Raw genomic sequence first — 17,233 nt, 5'->3', positions numbered from 1 at the left:
AAGGTCTATGATCTTAATCACTGAATCATCTCTCCCAGACTAAAATTTGCCTTTTGATGTAGATCATCCAAAGGCCAATGTTATCTCTGCTCAATAGCCAGACATAAACTGAGACAATAGCTGGTCAAGGTGATGCTTACAAGCAATTCCTGCAAACAGAGGACTGAAGAGGGCTCAATATAAACCTTGGTTCCATGGGACCTTGACTCAAAGAACAAAGGAAAACAACCTCCAACAGAAAACAATAGAAGTAGAATCCTCCATCCAGTGTTTTTAAAAGGCAAACCAACTATGTAAGAGATGTTTATAGGAACACTGTAATCTCAAAGCACCCAAATAAGTTTCTTTTAAATCGTGACTACACTATATTAAAAACAAAGACAAAGAACAAAGATGATGGTTTGTGACACTATAATCAGTTTTGAATTATATTCCACCAGTTAACAGAAGAAAGGCTTGAGATATATTTCTGTAAAACAGGAAAGTAACAAGGGACAACTAAATCTTGGTTTCTGTTATGGGAACAAATAAAATTTTAATAAAAATTAGCAAAGTTAGCTAAAATTGGCAAAGTTAGCGTAACAAATGGATATGACTCAATGTAACATTATATTAAGAAAGTTAAAGGACAAAAGCCAGTCATGACCATCAATGTGGACAGCAAATCTGACAAATCCAGAACCTTTTCACAGTAACAATAAACTGAAAATAGAAGGAAACTTCTCCAAACTGTTAAACAACTTCTACAAAACCACAGAAGAGGATACTTAATGGTTAAAGTCTGAAAACTCTTCTAAGATCAGAAACAAAGGTACGTAGGTACTCTGGTGATGTCTAATACATATTCTCCCAAAGATGCTGGCCAAGGCAACTAGGTAAGAAAAAGAAACTATTCATACACGAGGCTGTAGTGTTAACAATCTTAAAAACATCAGGGCTAATAAAGGAGTTGAGCTAAGATTCAGGAAACCAAGCCAATGAAAAGTCCACTTCATGTCTATAAAGTAGCAATAAGCAACCCCAAAACAACAACAACAATAACAACAACAACAACAACAGATTTCTATGTACTATATGATTGACAAAGAAATGTAAGACATATACACTGAAATAGAATGGTATTGTAAGATAACAATAAAGGAACAAAATTGAAAGATTCGAGCTTTCTTATTTCAAAATTCTCTAAAAAGGTACAAGAATCAACATAGTATGAGACTTGCACAAAGACAGACATATAGTCTTATATTTTGGTCAACCAAAATGATGAATTTGGACACATAATATAGAAGTCATATATATTATAAAATAATTTTATATGAAATAAATTTCTATTTTATATTTATTTGTTTGTTTTTTTAAAGACAGGGTTTCTCCTCTGTGTAGCTGCCTGGCCTGAAACTTGTTCTGCAAACTAGGCTGGCCTTGAACTCAGAGATCCACCAGCCCCTGCCTCTAGAGTACAGGGAGAGGCAAAGGCATATGCCACCAACACTCAGCTTGAAACAAATTCTTAAAATAGCTCAAAGCCTTATACACCAATGTTACAAAATTCTTTGAAGAAAACAAGAGCTGGTTAAGAGGATGGCTCCTTGCCATGAAACTACGACAGCCAGCGTTCAAGCCTCAGAAGCTAGATAAAGCTGAAGAGAACCAACTCCACAAAACTGCCTTAGCATGTGTACTCCCATCACACCCAAACCCACATAAAAAAAATTTACCATCCCCCCCAACCTGCCCAAAAAAAGGGCTGGAGAGATGGTTCAGTGGTTAAAAGCACTGGCTGCTCTTCCAGAGGACCTAGGTTCAATTCCCAGCACAAACATGGCAGCTCACAACTGTCTGTAACTTCAGTTTTAGGGGATCTAACACCCTCACATAGACATACATGCAGGCAAAATACCAACCAATGAACATAAAATAGATATATAAATAAATCATAAAAAAAAATGAACAAAGTCAGGTATGGTGGCACACACTTTTAATCCCGGCTTATAGGAGGCAGAGGCTGGCGGATCTCTGAGTATTGGAGGCCAGCCTGATCTATATAAGTTCCAGGATAGCCAGGATTACTTGGTGATAACCTGTCTCAAAAACCAAAAACAAACAAACCAAACACTAGGAACAAACCTCAGTCCTAGCACACCTGGGGATGGAGGATCAGGAGATCAAGGTTTGAGGACAGACTGGACTACATAAGACCTTTAAAAAGAAGAAAAAGAAAAATGTCATTAAAACCAGGCAAAGTATTTGAACAAATGATTTTCAAAGTTATGACAGTGCTTAATAAGCATAGTTAACAGTGATATAATAATCAGTAGGGAGCTACAAATCAAAACCATGAAAATACTTTACAACAATCAAAACAGTTAAAATTAGACAATTAACAAAGACTGATGAAATGTCAAGAAATTGGAACTACCGTATATCCACAGTATAAATAACTGTTTTTAGAAAACAGTTGGGGGGACTGGAGAGATGGCTCAGCAGTTAAGAGCACTAATTGCTCTTCCAGAGGTCCTGAGTTCAATTCCCAGCACCCACATGGTGGCTCACAACCATCTGTAAGGGGATCTGATGCACTCTTCTAGGGTGTGTCTGAAGACAGCTGCAGTGTACTCAAATAAATACAAAATAAATAAGTCTTAAAAAAAAAAAAAGACAGTCTATTCATGTGCTTGGCCTGATTAACCTGCCTTTAGTAGAACAATATTAACAATCAACTTTAAAAAAAAAAAAAGAAAATAGTTGGGCAGATAATAAAAAATGTTGAACAAAGCCAATGACCAAATAAGTCCATGCCTAGGTATATGTCAAAAGAGTTAAAAATACATGTCTACAAGTACCAGTAGAATATTCCTAAATTGCATTACTCATATGAGCTGGAGTGAAGGAAACTCTTTAGGCAACAAATGGATTAACACACTGTAGTATACCCATCAGTACATTTGATGGTTGTTTACTGGAAAAGGGAAGTGTTGATGTGTACCCCAGAACAGGGATGAACCTTGAGAATACTCTTAAGCAAAAAGAGCCAGATGTGAAAAGCTACATCTCACATGACTTTATGTATGAAAGAACAGGAAAACCTACAGAAATGGGAATCTCTAAGCATAAAATATACAATGGATTATGTAGCTGGAGTGGAGTGAGAAGAGGGAACAAGTAATGAATGTTCTTTTTGGATTATAAAACATGTGCCCAGCATTCTCAAGAAACAAGTAGATCTATGTGAGTTCAATGCTAGCCCGATTCAAGGCCAGTAGTGAGGACTATTCCCCCTAAAAAGGTATCATTTAGTTTCAGCTAGGTACAGTTGTGTGCATCTTTAATCTCAGTACTCTTCCTGCCTGGTCTACAAAGAATGTTCCAGCATAGCCAGGGCTACACAGAAAAAACACATTTCAAGCAAACAAAAAAAGATGGCTATGATGGCTACAAACTCTATAAAGGGATAGGTTTTATGTATGTAGTTTATATCTCTGCAAAGCTCTTATAAACAAAATATATTATAAAACAAATGAATCATATTACTCAAAGGGCCTTATAACTTAATTTTCACTAGCATACTATAAAAAGTTCACTTTATCATTTTATGCTTAATTTCATTTGTAGAAATTCCTTTTTTTAAAAATAAGTGTGTGTGTGTGTGTGTGTGTGTGAGTGTTCACACACGGTATTCATGTGAAGGTCACAAGACAACTTGTTTTGTCCTTTTTCTCCTTTCACCATGTGGGGCCTGGAGATTGAACTAAGGTTATCAAGACTTGGTAGCAAACGCCCCTACCTGCTGAATCATCTTACTATCTCCTTAGAAATTCTTTCAGTAAGTTTGAAATACACCTGAAAAGTCCTGGCAAGTCTGTCTATTTTGTTAGCCAGCAAAGGACCAGTGGTACTGCCCTGCAATACCTGTGGTCTTAAGATGTGAGTAGTTACAAGCTAGCTGACTGGATGCCAAATTACTTTGGAATCATGAAGTCGAGTGTCTGTAATGACAAACATTCTTACTATACTCCTGAACATTAAGCATGTATTTTCCACATATGTAACATCCTACCAGAGCAGATCTCAGCCCATGTTGGGATCACCTCAGGCAGAGTAACCTTTGCTTTTAAACATGTTTGATCATACAACTTTGAACGCTCAATGTTTTGTACTAACCTATAACTTTATTTTACTTTTTCTGACCTATTACCCAGGCCACATTCAAATGTTCCTGCTAAAAGTCTTTCCATGTTTTCTACTTTTCCTTGCTCCTCTCACACATCAACCTTGCCATGTAACCCACTCACAACTCAGTAAAGGAAGTCTGTACTGAGTCAGTCTAGGAAGACTCATAACTGATTCCCTGTGACCCCCTCAACATGGTATCCAATTAGCTATCTATTAAGTGCTCACATTTTAGGATCACATGTATGTAGGGCAATGTTACTGCTCCTATCTAGCTAACAATGTCTGTAGTGAGGAGTCATATAAATCACTCACTTTTCTTCAGGAAAGCCTCTCTGCAGGTGCTGGGATAGTAGTTCAGGTCTGTAATCCTAGCACCAGGAAGGTGGGGGCAAGATCTCAAAATGGAAGCCAGTCTGGGTTCCTTGTCTCAAAACATCAAGGTCCTGTGTTCAATTCTAAGCACCATGAAATTAAAAATTGAAGTCTTCTTCACTCTCTTTGATATACTTTAGACACAGCCAGAATACCATGATGACCCTGAGATTCCTCATCTATATAATAAAGTCATTGTTTTGAGAATTGTACCAAAAAGAGAAACATCTCAGAATTTCAGGATGCTCATCTTTGCCAACTGCTTGTTCCTTATTCTTCATCTTTATTAACATTCAGTAGGAATATACTGGATAGCCCCGGAAAGACTCTTCTGTATACTACATACTTTAGTATGTTTAAACATACATGCAGGAATGCAAAGCTCTGTCTAAATTGAAAAAACCGTGCAAGAGATAAGTTTGCCAACTGATATCAATTATGCAAAACACATTAGTTTTTATCAAACTTCAGGTAAAAAATTACCAATCCTCATTTTATCATTTACTTTAGAAAGAAACAGAAAAGTTACTTTTGATTAGTTCATTCAGTGCACCAACATCTTAATCTCAAACGGTTTTTAAGGAATACATTTGTTTGAAAACAAAAACTTTAAAAGAATCACAAGTTCTAAAAAACAGTGCAACAAAAAAGTATGTTGAGAACTCATGCTTTCTGATTCTGCCATAAAATGGGGAAGTCTGGAGCAAGTGCTGATGCTCCCAGTAGAGACAGTAGGATGAATAGCACACTCCTACTTTATACACAGAATCCCTGGAGACTGAGTATAGTATGCCTGGCAGGAGTGCAACAAAGGGGAGGAAGACAATATTCACAGGCACAAGGAAGGGTTTGACTGGGGATAATGAAAAACTAGGGATACAGGCAGCTGAAATGAGTACACATGCCTGAGATGCAGCAACTCTCGAAGCTGACTTGAGACCAGCATGGTCTATACAGTGAGCTTGACTTGGGAAAAACAAACAAACAAACAAACAAAGCAAAACAACACGAAACACCACTACCCATCAAAGTGATAGTTTAGTTCAAGATGAGGCACACACCCATAGTTCCAGCTACGTGGGAGGCTAAGGCAAGATTACTGGCTAACAACATCTGCACTGAGGAGACCTAAGATCAACCTGGGTAATCAGCAAGAGCCTTCTCAAAATAAAAAATCAAAAGGCCTAAAGATGTAGCTCAGCAGTAGAATGCTTGCCTTGTATGTCTAAGGCCCTTGGTTCAATCTCTACTATCTAAAGAAAATAAATGAAATGACTATGTATACAGTGCCTACTTTTTCACCCATAAATTTCCCCTTTCACATAAGGGTCTAGGTCTATTACTAGACCACAGAAAGCTATACAGTAACATTTTCATGATGTATACTGATTACTATTTTAAACTGTTAAATTTTGATTTTTTTAAAATAAAAAGTAAGCAAACTCAAAATAGGCTAAACATTTTCTTAGTGTCTGTTTCAAATGAATGTCATTGTTTGAATACCCGAATGAAACCAGGATTCTAAGCAGAGGAGACATTATTTTGAAGATAATCTCTGACATCTTGAATGCTTTTGACAACTGCCTCACATCTTTTCTGGTACCATAGACAGTGGCATAGTCCATGCAGGGAGACATCTGGCACTGAATGGGGTCAAAGTTAACAAGAGAGGAGACATGGGAAAATGTAGGAAACGGTACAGAGAAGGTGATCCTAGTCAGTCTGCTCAAGCAGAAACTATCTGTGCACTGACTGACCAACTCAGGCAGGGGCAAGCTCTGCACCACTGTATGACAGACTGCTGCTGTGGACAGGGAGGTATAGGCATGCAACTGAGAAATTACACATAGACTTCAATTCTTAACTGTAGCTTTTATTTCTTAAAGAAATCCAAACAAGACCAAATGTTGAATTAATTAGGTATTAAGAATGTGGGGGCCTGCATTATTCTTATCACTACACTGCTACTAGTGTTTTTACTGTCAAATCCATAAAGTATATTAAGATGTGACAAATGACCAGGACTTTACTACAGGTTCCTACATACAACAGCAATAGAACTAAGAGGTTCTGTTTATGGTGGGTGTTTATGACTGTACAGACTCATAGGTGTGCATCATCTTGGTTCAATAATGACTGATAGCTGGGGTTTTAAATCTAGACCTCTGTACTAAATGAGGTTTTATTAAACAGCTGTTTTGTGGTTCTAGATACCCTGAGCAGGGCGATTAAAAATAAAACCTTATTTTAAACAGGCCAAAGTGCCAGTCTAAAGAGTTTGCAGAAGCCAGTATGCCTTGGAAAAGTGGACTGTCAACCTCCAAGATCTTCACTAGTATTTCATGGGAGATCTGCCACCTCTTGACTATTACCAACAATCTCTGACTCTGGCTGGCCTTTTCCTCCTTATCATTATAAAACAAAAGGCACCTTGGTGTGCAACAAAATGAAAGAGACAGAGACTAAAAGAAAAGACCCCTTCAGTGGCAACCCCATCATCATCACCACAGGTGACATGCCCGTTTACCATTTACACAGGCTCACTGCTTGCCAAGTGCTGTCACTTTGCATATCATGCTGCTTTCACCAGGCATGTGTGACTCAGCTCCCTGCTTCATTGCCCTTAGAGGCAATTAGGGTTCCTTGTTCTACAACTGCAAAGCACCTCTTGGTGAAATGTTAGCACATTTCTGTATTTCTAACATATGGAATCATGGAGGTCTCATGCATTTTACTTACTCATCTATTAATAACAACAACAACAACAACACAAGGTAAAGTATAGCCCTGGTTGTCCTGGAACACAACAACAACAACAACAACAACAACAACAAAAACAACAACACCACCACCACAAGGTAAAGTATAGCCCTGGTTGTCCTGGAACTCTGTGTAGATCAGGCTGACCTTGAACTCAGTGAACTGTATGCCTCTGCTTCCCCAAAGTGCTGGGATTAAAGACATGCTATCAAGCCTGACTGGGGTCTCATCTCTTCAGACAGATGTCAAATTGCTCTCTAAAATATGTGAAGAGAGACTCTAAAATGTTAAGTGAAATGAATTCTTACCATTTATATAGCTACTGATATGGTGACTACTTCTCAGTGATGGATGTCTAAAGCCAGGCAGATAGATGGACAAGACTGTACTGTGGCCATCACTTGTAGCATCAAGTATAGTCAGTTTGCTGGATGAGATCACCTATATACAAAATTCTATGCAGCTACCAAGAAAGATGGACTGGAACAGATGAAGGTGAGTGAGCACATCTGAGACAGATCATGGGTATAACATTACCTGGACAGAACTCCTGACTGGAGCACCTACAGCCGATAGCATCCACAAATGACCCACTCACTCTTCCTGGGAATCAAGTTCCTCACATGTGAAATGACATTAACACAGTAGTTTTAGCTCAATGGTTGTGGCCAGGTGCTAAGGAGCCACATGCAAAGCTTCCCAGCAAGGGACCTCAAATCATATATTAATAGGCAGGCTACAAACAGAATTTAGGAGTTTATGAGAGAAGTTGCTGTTTATGAAAAAAAGAATAAAATCATAAAATATAAACAGATGTATACAAAAGAAGGCTGAGAACACACACACTGTTAATTATAAGTGGGGACCTAGGAGGGATTCCAGGACTATCAGAGAACCAGGAGAGTCTTCATTTTTCAGCTTCTTTGTAGTGCTACCATTTGGTTTTCTATAAATAACACCGTATTTTTGTGTTCTGGGACAAAAACAATGAAATCTAGCCAGACAAAAGGGTGTGGCTGTTCTTTAAACCCGACTTGTCCTGGTCATTCCACTCCACTGTTAGCAGCTTCCTGCATAGCAGTAGTCTTCAATACTTGGTCTGTGGAACCTTTAGGAACCCTTGGAGGACTCAAGGGTCAAAGATGTGTTGACAGTGTCACATATATGTGACCTACTGTATCAGTGTTGTCCTCTGTGTGTAGGGCCATAGGCAGCCTAGCACCATGGTGCAGTAGCACCCTTCAAGTCCTGCAGAACATCCATGTGGCAAAAGAAAAGGCAAAAAGCCAGTTTTCCTGAGGACTGTCCCTGACAGACACTAGAATCACTGACGTTCACTGACTTGACTCACTCCTCATTCGGTAGCTAGGCCTTTCTGTATTCTCACAAAAGCCTGTCCACTGCTTCTTTGTACACAGCTGTCTCCAGGAAAGGCACCTCATTGCCACTATTTTCACAGAATGCTGTCTTCTTTTGGAATGGCTTACCAATACTGGTCATTCAGACTTTGACATGTGGTAGAGTTTGGTTTTGTTTGTTTATTTGTTTTTTAAAATGAGAAGAAGAGTGAGTCTCTTACTTCAGAGGAAATTACGAATAAAATCTGTTGTCAATAATAAAATCTGGGTTTTCAAGAACACAGACTTTGGGGAGCCTCTATCTACTGCTGCTGTTGAACAGTTACCTGTTAAGAAGTTTCTGATGACATCAATGGTGACAGGAACAAACACAATTTTCTTGAGTCAAACAATGATCTTTAAAAATCAGAATAGCTCTATCCACAGATACTAACACAAGAGTAAGAAGAACTACTAAGCGTGGCCTCACAAGGCATGAGTTCCCTAACAGGAGGGAGGAGGAAGTGGTACATACCTTTAATCCCAGCACCCAAGAGGCAGAGCCAGGAAAAATATTTCAAAAAGAATATTCCTCATGAGGATGGATAAAAAAAAGACAACAAAACTAGCTACTCAAATTTATTAGTAAGTTTGATCACATGGGGAGATATTAAAGATAAGGAAAATTGGTTAGATGATTTAAGTGAATCTATTCAATTTATCACTATACTAATATACTACAAAAATCATCTCAAAAGATGCAGAAGTATCTGTAAACATTCCAAATTCATCCACAATAGAAAACTTCAGCAAAGGCTGGGTTGTGGTGGCACATGCCTTTAAATCCCAGAACTAGCAAGGCATAGGCAGGTTAATCTCTTTGAGTTCAAGGTTAGCTCAGTCTACAGAGCTAGTTTTCACAACAACAGCCTGGGCTACACAAGGACATAACCCTACCACACCACCAAATACCCGATGGTCCAGATTCCAAGAAGCATCTAAAGAACAAAGCCTCGACTAAGGAGCAGAGCATTCATTACTCCCCAGAAAGAGTAACGGCTTCTGCTTGAGGCCAAATTGGTTTTATTAACTTCAACAAAGCAAGAGACCCAACCTGGGAACAGATCTAAGGATCAGCTTCATCTTAATAAGGCATTTAAAGGAACTGCTAAGTCTAAGACAATAGTAGTCTTTTTACCAAATCTGTTTCAGGAAAAAAAAAAGTTTTCATTAAAAGAACAGTATGTAGACTGAGTTAAAGTGAAAAACAGTTGAAAATTAAGATGTACTAATTTCAAAAATGTATTGACAGGTCTAAGTCACACAGACAGAAGTTAAGCTGCCTGAGAGTCAGGATTTACTGTGTGGCCAGTGGTACACCGTAGACTACGAAAGCAACAGCAGGCCTGCTGGTTTTGAAGAGCTGGAGGTACTATCCTTCCAGCAGTCAGGGGTGAGGTCAGCAGGTATAGGCCTGCACTCACGTCCTTGCACAATGCTTTTCTATGTCGTGCTTTTCTGAACTCTGGCATTAAGCTGAAGAAACAAGCATGACACAATGACATTGGCAAACAATGTCACACATAGTGAAAAGGCAGTGCAGAATGCAAAGCCTGAATTATTTACCATTTGGCCCTTTGTTGAAAGTGTACAAATTCCTTAGTTTGACTTTTCCCCTAGAACCTGTGCTCCCCAACCTGCAGTCATTCTCCAAAGGCCAGAGTGACCTTCACACAGTTACAAAGTTGCCATCACTAAGACTCATAATCACTAAGCGCCAACTCAAAGCCTTTGGCATGAGATTCAAAGGCTGTAGCATTTTTACTAGCTGGGCTGCCCTCTTGCTTCTCAGCACATTCCTGCCTGCCAAAGGATTAAGTTGGGCTCTATTACTTCTCAGAAAGCCGTGTTTCTTATACCCCTCCTCAAACTACCCTTTACCTCAAATGTTCATTCCTCTTCCCTTCTTGTTGTGCCCTGACTTTCTTCTCTCCATCCCTACACTCCTCTGTGCAGTGATCACTCTTCTCCAGTTCTCCACACATCCTAGACCTAGCAAGGATGCAATGCCTTACACACTGACTGAATTTCATTTCTTACAGTCACTGTGGTACTTCTTTAGATCGACAGCACTCTTCCTTTTCCTTGCCTCCCATAGCAGCACAGGGTCAGCTCCTCTGTGTTGCACCCTAGGTACCAGATCCTGTGTCCCTGCTTGCCAGAACTTTTCAGCTTATCTGGAATTTCATCAACCCTGTAATGGTTATAGGTGAAGTCTCCACTTTCTGGACAGAGAAACAGAAATATTCTGCTAAACTGACATAGACATAGAACATGCCAAACAACAGAAAAGGACAGTCCAGAGTCCAAGGCCAAGTGTGAAGAGCAGCTAGATAGACAACTACCAACAAGGTGCAATTTGATGGAACAAGAAGGATTGGTGGAGTGCTGAGAATAGGCAGGAATGAAAAGAATAATTTAGAACAGGAAAGAAATAGGAGCAATGATGCAAAGATGGTGACACTCATAAGTTAACAGTGGGGGAAAAAAAATCAAGATACCAGGCCCAGAAGACAGGATTCACTAACTGCAGAGGTTAAAAACTAATCTATGCTTAAACATAGCTAAAGCCAAACATTTCAAGTTAGTTATTTAATATTCAGATCAGTACTTTAACTGGTAACAAGAGTACCGTTACTCCACCCCACCCCCATCACAAATCTTTGGTGTGATTTCTAGACAATCAAGGCTCAGAAAAGGGCCTTTATAACTGGTAACTCCTGGATACACTCTGAACCCATAATCTCTCTACAAACAAGAAATCTTCACATCAAGGACTAAAAACAGCATTCAATTCATGCCATGGACAATCTTACAAACAACACGATTTTGTAACTATGACTTAGGTCACGGCTTGGTCATAGATCCGACGTTAAAGATGAAAGTAGCTGACTCAGTAAGGATGAAGAACTACAGGGATCTTGGGAGAGGCAGTGTCTGATCGCTCCTTCCAGGCTGAGTTCCACTGCAAACTTAATACTACTGGATCACTTGCTTCACTGATGTTCTCCCTGAGATATTTTTTTCCCAGAGGCTTTTTATCAATGAAAATGCTGCAACAGAGTGGAGAACTCATACTGGAAATAATTCAACTAACCAAAGACTTTGGGCCACTGAGACTTGTAAAAAAGGAGGATAGAATGGGGAGAAAAACCAATATCCATTTTCTGTAAACACCAATGTCCATTTTCTGTTACGTGGAATCAATCCTGACACATAAAGTCTGTGACTAAGTATTCCTTCCTTGATACCATATTCTCCACATCTTACTTTCTCTGAAATGAGATGTATCTAATGTTCAATGAAACATAGTTATTACCTCTTGATTTCAGTCCAACTTTCCTTCATTTTGTTACCTTCTGGGGTTTGTTTCTTTGAAAACACCATTTGGCCCCTAAGAAGAGATTATCTATTTATCTTTTTATTTATGCCAGATCACCCAGCCTGCTAGGTCACTTTTATAACCCTGAAGGTTCACCCTGGAGTTAAGCACATAGACTGCTAGTTTGACTTTGTAATATTTTCTTAGGGAGAAAAAGATTAAAGTTGAAATCACATCAATAAGCTACCTCATGGATTAAGAAAGTATTATGTCAGGGATGGCAAGATGGCTCAGCTAGGAGGCACTTGCTACCAAACCGGATGAACCAAGGTTAATCCCTGGAAGCCATGAAGACCATTCCTCTAACTTGTCTTTGATGCCTGCTCTCCAAATACAAAAGCTAAAAAGAAACAGGCTAATGAATCCCATGTGGTCAGTCCTAAATACAATACACGGGCAACGTTACTAAAGAAACAGAGGTCTAAGAGGTAGCGGGGGATTGGAATTGGAATAGGATGAAGGTGTAGAAATAATGTACATGAAGAAAAAATTACTATAACAAAATAAATAAAAAGATGAGACATTTAAAGTTTCAAGCTCTGAAGTGAAGAAACCAGGTTTTATCCCTTTTGGTTGATCTTGTGATTCCAAGCTCCAAAACACCAAGTTCAACATAAGACTCTCTTTTACTAGTTCCCCCATTTCTTCTGGAAAAAAAACCAATAAACACAAAAAGAAAGAGGATCTGAGGTTCCCTGTGAATGAGCTGACTGTAAGTTATCGTTAAGCAGGACTACAGTTTTGAGTTATCTATGATGCCTACCTTTTAAGTTTGAGAAAATGACACAATCCTTGAACTCTTATTACTGACCTTATTTTATCTGACAAACATTCCTTTTTAAGGCATGCCATTTTCCTTTGTTTTCAAAGGGTTAAATCCAATGGCTAGTGGTATAATCTCTGCTAACAAACAGCTGGTTCCTGCAAGGCCTTCCCCAGGGCTGGCTAAAACTGGTACTAGCGTAGTGAAGCACACAGGCTTTGAGACAGGGAGCATAATTTCACACCCTCTCTCTGCTCTAGTGTAGCTATGGAGCTGACCTGACCACTCTTTGGTACCTTGTTTGTGCATCTGAAACTGGGATTAACAGTCTTTCAGATGAGTAAAGATTGAATTAACTGGCACAGGTAGTGCCTCTGTACAATTTCTGGAACACATAGTACCCAATAATGTTAATTATCCCTGCTTTTTGGCTTGGTCCTGTGCAAGGCCTAGGAAAGGGAGGTGACAGCCAGCCTTAAGGACTCGGTCTACCAAGCACAAACATGCAAAACGTTGTAATGCTGTGCAGTGTTCACTAACAGAAAGCATGCTCAGGGACAGAGAGCAGAGGCTGGTTGCAGGTCACTGCACATCACAAAATCTTCCCAAATAAAGCAGTGAGTGAACATTCTTGAAGTTCCCTGGCTTCGCCATTTTGATTCTTGAGTCTTTGTCTACTCTCCAACAGGGGAAGGAGAACCAATCACTACCATCAACCACTTGTACATCTAGGCATCAGCAGGACTACTACTAATCTCCCCCTGAGCCCAGTTTGCTCTCATTTGCAGTGTGTATATAGGACTCTCTACCCACACAATGGAACCAAGACTTTCAGCAGAAGAGCTGACCTGACTCAGAGCAAAATCTGATTCTTATATACATAAAAAGAATGCATCAAATTATATAACAGTTCAATATTGTATCAGGAGTTACTAGATTAAAAACATGAAACTCCTATAGAAACAAAGGCCCTTTCCATCCTGTTCTGCCTGGCCAGCCTAGCTACACCCTGCCCTCTGACCCCTAGGCTCTCCGAGTACTGCTTGCCAGGTCAGAAGACCTCAGACTTAATCTCTAGGACACATCTGACTACCTATGCCCAGGACAGCAGAAGGACAAAATAGGAGCAGGGCTACATGGAATTCTGCAGAGCTGAACAAAAAGCCTCACAAGCTACAAGTTTCAACACATAAAATTTGCCATACCTTAAGATCTCAAATCCAAGCATCAGCACAGGAAATAAACCCCTTGAAATGCCACCTCCTAATTATCTCTCACCAACATTTCTTCTCCAAGCTTGAGTTTGGATAAGTCTGGGGTAGTGATTCTTGTTGGTACAAGTCCTAGTTGCCAATGACTACCTTTGCCTTTTTAAACCATTACTGATAAATCAAGCAATATCACAGCTCAGTCTATCTGACAAGATGATGGACTAATAAATAATGGATGAAAAAGTATGTGAGTTAAAGCAGAAAGCTGTGAATGCATACAATTAAAAAGAAAAATATAAGTAATCACATTATATTATACATACACATACAAAAGACTTGCAAACTAAAATTTTAGATGTATTCAAAGTTTTATGTAAAACAGATTTAAAAAACCACAAAGTCTGGGCAGTCATGCCTTTAATCCCAGAACTCAGGGAGGCAAAGGCAGAGGCAAGCAGGATCTCTGAGTTCAAGGCCAGCCGGGTCTACAGAGCCAGGGCTATACAGAGAAACCCTGTCTTGAAAAAACCAAAAACAGATAGAAAACAAAATAAAACAAAAAAACCCATAAAAAGTTCCAATCAGTTTAGTGCAAGCAACAAAACATTTGTTGTGGTTTTTAAGGGAAAGAATGTTATTTTCCAAAGTATAAAGTTGGTTTGAATTCATTTAACTGATCAATAAAACTCAAACCAAACCACATAGAAACCCGAAATGAAGGCAGCCTAACCTTCCTACCACTATTATCACAAGTAGGATCAATCACAGGAGTAAGGCTGACCTGTCACCTACCTGGCACAAGAATAATGAACACAGTAATACATCATGCCAATACAGAAGAAACAAAATCAATACACTACTCCACATAAAAGTCACCTGACTTCAATCCTAAACCATGCACCTTTGCAACTTTTGGAGGGCAGTTTCACAGGCCAAGATGACCTGATCTGGTTTTATCCCTGGGGCCACAGACCTCCAGATGTTCTCAAGGGTCATGAATCAAGCCAGACATTTCCAGAAGAGACAGGGTGAAGGAGGGAACAAGAAGCAGAACAGAACATCTGAGGAGAGGCTGCCAGTGATGAGGAAGGTGGGTAGAGTGAACAGACTTCTTTAAAAAAATGTGTAAGGTCCATGTTTACTAGATACTGAACGAGTTGCAATACCTGTAATATGAAATGCTAATGTCAATCTCTAGAAATAAATCCCAGTCTTCAGGCTCTCCTAGTTTCCTGTCTAGCTACACATGGCACATTTAAACTGTGATTAGGGGGAAGACAAAGCAACAAACTGAAGCCTTGATGGTCAGGAAAGCTGGCCTTTGATTGCAGTATTTGCCAATAATTTCAGAATCTGGGAGATGGAAGCAGCAGAATCAAGAATTCAAGGCCAAAGTTGAGCATAGCAGCCCACATTTTTAATCCCCGAGGCCAGCCTGGTGTACAAAACCTGGGCAGTTCTATAGAAAAACCCCTGTGTCAGAAACAAACAGTCCAAGGCCAGCCTCAGTTACATAGGGAGTTCGAGGCCAATCTGGGCTGCATGAATCTTTCTCAAAATACAAACATAAATAAAATTTAAGGGGGCTGATGAGATGGCTTAGCAGGTAAAGTCATTTGCTGTCAAGCCTGATGACCCAAGATCCATCCCTGGGCCTCACATGGTAAAAAGAATCAACTTCAACAAGCTGTCCTCTAACCTCCACGTGTGCAAGGGCGAGTACAGGCCTATGCTCCCAAACACACACACAAAACGTGTTCGAAATCCCAGCACTTAGCTGGATGGGGCAGACAAGAGTTTAATGCCTGGGCTACAACACCAAGAACTTTTTGCAACCAACCAATAAATCTAAAAAAAACAAAAAACAAAAAAACACAACAAAACAAACAAACAAACAAACAAAAAAACCTAAGAAGGAAGTATGGGGAAGTGACTTTAAAGAACAGTGGAAGAAGAGAAAACACTCAGTAAAAGGCCACTAGCGCAGAACTTCAGGAGATCCCATAACAAAGTTCCTCTTGCTCACAACACCAAGAGGTGAAGATCCAGGGCTGAGGGACTTCTACCTGGCCAGAGATTGGGCCGGACAGACTAGCACACCTAGGCCCACAAGCAGGGCACCCAGAGCACCCACTCAGCGCTCCATCTATCCTGAGTCCAGTCTCACACAGCACAGTACCCAGAGACTGATAACCCTGCATGGATCTCCTCCCGCCTTATACAGGTGCCAGGGAGATGAGAGCCTGTGATTCCCTTTTTATACTGCATGGGCCCCCACATTAGTGTCTGGGACCTGATTTACCCCACACGGCCTCAAGACCAACTGCCATGACCCCCTTTCACAACAAATGGACCTCACCCCACCCTATGGCATCAGCTCCTAGCCGAATCCCGGCGTCACTGCCAGCGACTAGTGTCTACAGTCCTGTCTCACTCCATACAGACTCTGGAGAGACTTGCATTTAAGACGGTTGTACACCCTAGACTCCAAAGACCGGTGGCCACAGGCTTATCTTCCTTACATGGCTTGTTACCTCTGCCCCGGTCTTACCTCCTCACAGACCCTCGAGGCCAGCGTCCATGGTCGTCTCCCCACAGCCTCCCGAGGCTGGCCTCTATGGCCATCTGCCCACCGACCCCCGAGGCCGGCGTCCATGGCCATCTCCCCACAGCCTCCCAAGGCTAGCGTCCACAGCCGTCTCCCTACGGACGCCCCTCCCTCTCTTCGGCCGCTGGCCGGCCGAGGGTCTCACGAGACAACGCCGGTCAGGCGGGCAAAGGCGGCCGCGTCCGGACCGGCGGCTGAGCGTGACCTTGCGCCTGGGGCTCGGGGGTCGGTCGGGCCTCACCTTCCGCCACGTCCTCGTCGACAGCGCCCTTCACCTGCGAGAAGCACCACTGGAAGTCGTTGCCGCCCGCCGGGCAGCCGCCGCCTCCGGCTCCTGCAACAGAGCGCGCCGTCAGGCCGGCCCCGCCCCGCCCCACCACCGTCCATCCGCCCGCCCGCTCGCGCACGGCCCTCACCTGCCATGGCGCGGGCGGGACGCGCCCAGCTGAGCGCGGCCGACCGAGGCGCTCCGAGCGCTCAGCCCCGGCCGCCACCGCCGCTGCCGCTGCCGCCACCGCCGCCGCCGCCGGGGAGGGAATTTTTTCCCTTTTCAAAATGGCGCCCAAT

General features: G+C 41.2%; 1 protein-coding gene across 2 annotated transcripts in view; it reads right to left on the bottom strand.

Moving 5' to 3' along the window:
- Positions 1-17,227, bottom strand: part of Ppp2r2d (protein phosphatase 2 regulatory subunit Bdelta) — a 37,051-nt gene extending 19,824 nt beyond the window's left edge. Inside the window, exons 1-2 of one of the 2 annotated variants that reach the window (XM_034504827.2) lie at positions 17,083-17,227; positions 16,908-17,000 (exon numbers count right to left, since the gene is read on the bottom strand). In XM_034504827.2, the coding sequence (XP_034360718.1) occupies positions 16,908-17,000; positions 17,083-17,089 (100 nt within the window). In that variant the 5' untranslated portion in view covers positions 17,090-17,227. Of the gene's footprint in view, positions 1-2,127; positions 2,200-16,907; positions 17,001-17,082 lie in introns of those variants that run through there. The other variant, XM_034504836.2, reaches the window with a different exon arrangement.
- Between the last annotated feature and the right edge of the window lie 6 nt (positions 17,228-17,233).

Source organism: Arvicanthis niloticus, chromosome 1, assembly GCF_011762505.2.
Source record: "Arvicanthis niloticus isolate mArvNil1 chromosome 1, mArvNil1.pat.X, whole genome shotgun sequence".
NCBI classification, from domain to species: Eukaryota; Metazoa; Chordata; class Mammalia; order Rodentia; family Muridae; genus Arvicanthis; species Arvicanthis niloticus.
This window is presented reverse-complemented; position numbering and strand designations above follow the sequence as displayed.